General features: G+C 39.9%; 1 protein-coding gene across 2 annotated transcripts; it reads left to right on the top strand.

The window, feature by feature from the left end:
• Nucleotides 1–1505: 1505 nt before the first annotated feature.
• LOC131300864 (protein ACCELERATED CELL DEATH 6-like) lies at nt 1506–4758 on the top strand. Of its 2 annotated transcripts, XR_009191088.1 has the most exons (3): nt 1506–2328; nt 3115–3642; nt 3941–4758. XR_009191088.1 is itself a non-coding variant. In XM_058326873.1 (2 exons), exons 1-2 carry the CDS (start codon nt 1716–1718, stop codon nt 3447–3449), a joined length of 948 nt encoding a protein of 315 aa, XP_058182856.1. In that variant the 5' UTR covers nt 1506–1715; the 3' UTR covers nt 3450–3788. The 2 variants fall into 2 exon arrangements, 1 of the variants encoding a protein (XP_058182856.1); XM_058326873.1 differs by lacking the exon at nt 3941–4758 and having other exon boundaries at nt 3115–3788.
• The last annotated feature ends 1228 nt before the right edge of the window (nt 4759–5986 follow it).

The raw sequence follows: 5986 nt of genomic DNA on the forward strand, positions 1-5986 counted from the left end.
GAAGCGGGTGACGAGACGACGCCCAAGAAGTGGTTGCCGAACGAAAGAATCAATTCGATTAACCCAAAACAAAATCATTAACAGAAGTGAAGAATGTATCATACCTATTGGGAAAAAGACGATTCAGAGGCAAGAGTTGTAGAGGAGTTCGACATAAATTAGTATATAACATTGAAGGATGGCAACAGCCGCTACAACAGTGATTTGATGAGGTAGGATCGTGGCTACAACAGTACTACCTTGCCGACAAAGAAACGAGAAATATGGGTGATGGTCGGAACAAAAAAAAGGTAGAGTACAGTTGGAAAAGTCTAAAATACCCCATAGAGTAGAATACCTAAACAACCCACACCTCAACACATTGAAGAAGAAATTGGAAGACAAAACTTGAAAGGGCAAATTCGTAATTTCATACTATGTCTTGGCTTACCATGCTAGGTTCTTTTATTACAAGTGTATTGATTACTCTCTCCGTTCCTAAATGATAGACTACCATGTAAATACATGCAATTTTTGAAAAAAAAAATATAAAGTACTTTTGCACATATTTCTTTTTTAATTTCTTGACACCAAATTAAAAACAACGAGAGTTTGAGTCTTGACAAGAGGGGTTCCTTTTCTCTATTTGTTCAGTGTTTACTGTTCTCTTTCTCTTTCTTTCTTTTTTTTTCTCCTTTGTTCCTTTATTCTTTATTTTGCTTACTCCATCTCTCTCTCTCTCTCTCTCTCTCTCTCTCTATATATATATAGTCCGTCTCCCGTAAGGACCACCTCATTTTAATAATATGCGGACTTTCCTTTCCCGATTGAATTTTGATGATCCGAGCCGCTCAATGTGTTCAGAACGTGATTTTAAGGGTATCTACAAGAAATCAGCAAAAAAAATGACCGGATTGAATTTTGATGATCCGAGCCGCTCAATGTGATCAGAACGTGATTTTAAGGGTATCTACAAGAAATCAGCAAAAAAAATGACCGGGAAGGGCTTTATCCAAGCAGTTTTTGTTTGTTTTTTATCGAACGGTTCAAACAAAAACTGCTCGGATGAAGCCCTTCTCGGTCATTTTTTTTGCCGATTTCTCGCGGGTACCCTTAAAATCACGTTCTGAACACATTGAGCGGCTCGGATCATCGAAATTCGATCGGAAAATGGGAGAAATGAGGAGGTCCGCATTTTAACTAAAATAAGAACTCCCTCATTTGAGACTGACTGTGTGTATATATATATATATATATATTATTCTGCTTTTGCTTATTTTATTCCTTTTTGTTTAATATAATTTCCTCTTTTGCTTTCTCTCTCTCTCTCTCTCTCTCTCTCTCTCTCTATATATATATATATATATATATATATATATATATATTATTCTCCTTTTGCTTATTTTATTGCTTTTTGTTTAATATAATTTCCTCTTTTGCTTTCTTTCTCTTTCTTTGCTTTTTCCTTTTTTTTCTTTATTCTTCCATGTTGTTATGACCATTTCTGTAGTGAGTGTTTATTACATAATTTGTGTCTGTTGGACATCCCTTTCGTTGCAATTGGTGTTTTTTTGGTGGGTTTGGTTGGCTCTGTCACGTAGCTTCTCTCCCTTTCATTTACCATATTGGTGGTTCTTCGGTAGGGCTCGAGATCTTATCTAGTATATCTGATTTAAGTCAGTATCGACTCTCTCTCTCTCTCTCTCTCTCTCTCTCCAGAGTTCATTGGAGCAACCATGAATCCTACCCTGTACAATGCGGTCATGGAAGGTAAATTGGATGTCCTCTGTCAATACACTGATGACCAACTCCATGCCGAAGCCACCCACAATAGAAACACAGTTCTCCATGTGGCAGCCCAGTTTGGTCACTTGCCATGCGTGGAAAAGATCTTAGAAGCGTGTCCGTCGCTATTAACCTTTGTGAATGTCAAAGGCGAGACTCCTCTACATATTGCTGCCAGGGAAGGGTACTCCGAAATAGTCCGCACAATCATAGAGAGCGCGAAAAAACTGGAGCAAGATTCTGAAAGTGGCCGGGGTGCGACAACCAAAGAGATTTTGAGGGCGACCAATGTCGACAAAGACGCGGCCTTGCACATGGCGGTGCGGAATTGTCACTTTGAGGTAAACAAATACTTGGAAGTTGTCATATTGTTAACCAAAGAAGATGTGGACTTTGAATATCCCGCCAACGATGCCAAGGAAACTCCATTGTACCTGGCCGCTGAGCAAGGAGAACAAGGTGTGGACGTGTTGTCTACCCTCTTGTTAAGTACTTGCAAATCGTCAGCATACGGCCCTGGTGGTAGAACGGCATTGCACATGGCAACACTTCAAGACTTCACAGGTTTGTTTTTAACATGAGATTCGTTGCTTTTTAACTAGCTTAATTACAACCTACAAATTTTTCCAAATAAGAGAAGGCTTCAAAACCCCTAGTTAGTCGTAGGATCAAAATTACTCGCGAGTAAATGAATCAAAGCTGACGATATACTGGAACTAGAACGAGGATGTGGTTTTTGCCCGCATGAAACAAAATTCATCGAGTTTTAGGATATCTCTGGAGCAAGAGAACAACAACAATAGGATTGGCATTTATAGGAATCCAGTTAATTGGACTCAAGAACTTGATTGAGCCATCTTAAGAAATCTGGTTTTCCTTCCTCCCTATATAAGCGGGCTATGGCAGGGGCAGTATAACACACTTGGAGGGCAAGAAACGAATGTATTTTTTTTTTTTTGGAAACAAGCAGCCATTTCTAGAGGTTGTTTCTGTGAATCTGATCAGATTATGAGAGACTGTACTTGGAAGAAAGTAGGGAATAGCCATGGCAATAGAGCTTTGTGTATCGCTTGGAATATCTCGGATACAATTTTGTAGCTTGACCTATAGCGCCTTTTTTTGCTACGCGAGTCTTGTACTTGTGTAGTTGTTCTGCCTAGTTTCGGGGGAATGCCCCTTCGGTTACTTGTATTCCTGTCTCCTTTTGGCAAATAAAATCCTTTTTATCAAAAAAATAATAATAACAACAATGGGATTGCAATAAATGGAATTATGGTCACTGAATTTCCTGAAAAATCAAAAGCATCTTTCCATTGCTAATCCTTAACTTTCCTCTTATTTTCTTTTCAGGTCAAAGCACAAGAAAATTGCTGGACTGGAAGGTAGATCTAATCAACGAAGCAGATCCATACGGGTGGACGCCGCTTCACTATGCCACGTACATTGGGAATGTAGCAGCAATAGGAGAACTACTAGAAACCGAAAACTCAGCGGCATACATTGCTAAAGCAGACAAGGAAGATGGGAACACAGCCTTTCACATAGCGGCAGCTCATGGCAATGTCGATGTAATGAGAATGCTTCTGTCGTACAGTCCAGATTGTTGGGAGATAGTCAATTTTAAAGGACAGAATGTTCTTCACATGGCTGTGGATACTGGATACAGAGAGGGAACCGGTGATTGACTTTATCTTGAGTAACTCATGGTTAAGGCATCTTATAAATCAGAAAGACAAGGAAGGCAACACGCCTCTTCATCTGCTTGCTGCTTCTGATGACATTGCAAACGAGCTATGGCACCAAGATAGAGCTGAACGACACGCTTTCAACAAGAAGAACGTGACCCCTATGGATGTAAAATCTCCGAATTCTAAGAAGGTAAGGTTACAACAGAATACAATTGGATTAGATTGATACAAATCATTACGTTCGATTTTGTAACCGAATCACCGGTAAAGGAGTAAAGTAAAAATTATGCGGGCTACTAATGTAATATTCAAAAAGGGGAAAAAAATATAAGAAAACGGATGTTGCAGTTGTTTAATAGTGGCTTGGGAAGAAATTAATGATCAGATTCGTCTTTATTTAATACTGTACTACTAATATTTTTCTGTTTTTATCATGACTTAGCTCTTCAAACTGATCAATCAACAAAATAATAATAATAATAATGCAGGCTGGAAGAATTATAGTCCACAATGCCCAGGATAACATAGCAAAATGCAAGAAAACGGGTAGAGATCAAAAGGGGATGAGGAGAAGGATCGAAGAAGCTCTGACGAAGAAGAAAAACGAAGATGCCGACAGGATGGCAAAAATGGGTGAGAGCCACATTATAGTGGCAGCACTCATAGCAACCATCACCTTCGCAGCCGCTTACGCGATCCCCGGTGGCTATGATGGCAACCAAGGTCGGGACCAGGGTATGGCAGTCCTATCAAGAAGGGCAGCTTTCAAAGCATTCGCCATAACCAACACCATAGCCGTTGCATCCTCTGTTTCCTCTTTACTTTTTTACATAGCTGGAGGATTTCTTCTCGTCGAATCTGGCAACGTGGTTGCTCTGGCGAACGTCAATTTATATGGCTTCATACTTACTTTAATATCCCTTGTTGCAATGATGCTCGCGTTCATCTCGGCCTCTTTTGTTGTGTTGGCACACTCTGTTGCCCTTCCCATCGCCATGTGTACTATTTCTTGCGCCCCACTGCTCCTTCTTCTCTTTCCGTTCGCATATTGCTGTGTCAACAAGTTCAAGCAGCGGCTTATGCATGCGTAACTCTTGATTATGGACTCAAACCCACTCTAAAATTAATGGAGGGATTTAAAACTTGTGTGAGGGCATCTGGAGCTAAATGGTGTAGTTTTCTTCTTCTTCTTCTTCCATTTTTTTTTTTTTTTTTGTATTTATAATTGTGGGCTATGGATGTATTCTTGTAGTTTGCTTTGTCGAATGGATTCATGATTTGTTTTGGATGTATTTCGACTCTTAAATTGGCTTGTGTTCTCCATTTGGTTTTCGATTGTTCCTCATAAAATTCATAACAGTGTTATTATTTTTTGGTAGTCATTTGTTTTTTCAGTTTTAATTACTAGATTGTACCAGTCAATTGTCTTAGTTACTTGGCTCTCAAACTGTTCGCATAGCAAAAATGCAGACTGATAGCTATCAGGTTCTGAAAGATGGTGACTGCCTATATATGTGGAAGAATATTATAGTGAGCAATGCACAGGGATAACAATTGCAAAATGCAAGAGAACACGGAGAGATGAAACGGAGATTATGAGGAAAACGAGTGGAACAAGCTAATTAAAAGATGAGTGAAGATGCTAAAAAGCACCAGTTAAACGAAAAAGGTGAAAGGATGACAAGAATGGGTACGAAAACCCCACATGATAGTGGCAGGCTGCACTTATAGCAACCATAACCATTGCAGCGCTTTCGTGATCCCTGGTGGCTATGATGGCAATCAAGGTTGGGATCAAGGGTATATATCAAAGTCCTAGCAAGAGCAGCAGCTTCCAAAGCATTCATCATAACTAACACCGTAACTGTGGCATGGTGTGTTTCAAGTTTTTGCGGGGGCCAGGGGCATATGGAACTAAATGGCCCGTGGAGTCTTCTCTTTTTTGATTGTGGGTAGGTGTTGTGGTTATCTGCATCAGTCTCATGGTCATCGATGATTTGCATGTTATGATTTCCATCAGGCTGTCAAAAATCTCTGCACAGCAGCACAGGTGAGACTACTCTACTGGGAGGTGGCGTTAAAGATTCAATCCTTACACCCGATCCGCTCCCTTCGTGACATCATCAAGCCTTTCAACTGCACAGCAGCACAGGTGAGACTACTCTATGCTGTTTCCTTCATCTCTACTAGGAAATTTCCTCTTTCAGGGGAAGGGGGCAGTGATATTCATCCAATTTTCGACTGGAAGTGTATTTCAGTTGCCATCTCTAGCAAAAGTCAGCACTTTAGATTGAGAGCATGAATTACTCATTACATCTTGCTGTAATTCTCTCTACTTTAAGATCAAATTCGACATTTCGGTTCACGATGCCCCTAGCGGCACTGTCGACTCTTAACCGCAGACAATAATTGTTCTTTCTTACCATCAAGATTAATTTGTAAGTTGGTTTGAATTTTTCAAGAGCTAGCTGTTTCTCGACGTACTTTAAACTCTATACTGAACATATACCATTGTTGTTGTAGTTCATGATTAT

This window comes from Rhododendron vialii, chromosome 9a (genome assembly GCF_030253575.1).
Source record: "Rhododendron vialii isolate Sample 1 chromosome 9a, ASM3025357v1".
In the NCBI taxonomy this organism is placed as follows: Eukaryota; Viridiplantae; Streptophyta; class Magnoliopsida; order Ericales; family Ericaceae; genus Rhododendron; species Rhododendron vialii.

Bases quoted from the DNA above. Each gene is read 5' to 3' on its own strand.
- LOC131300864 (XM_058326873.1), top strand. From the start codon at position 1,716: ATGAATCCTACCCTGTACAATGCGGTCATGGAAGGTAAATTGGATGTC. The intron at 2,329-3,114 runs GTTTGTTTTTAA...TTTTCTTTTCAG, and splicing joins AACACTTCAAGACTTCACAG to GTCAAAGCACAAGAAAATTG.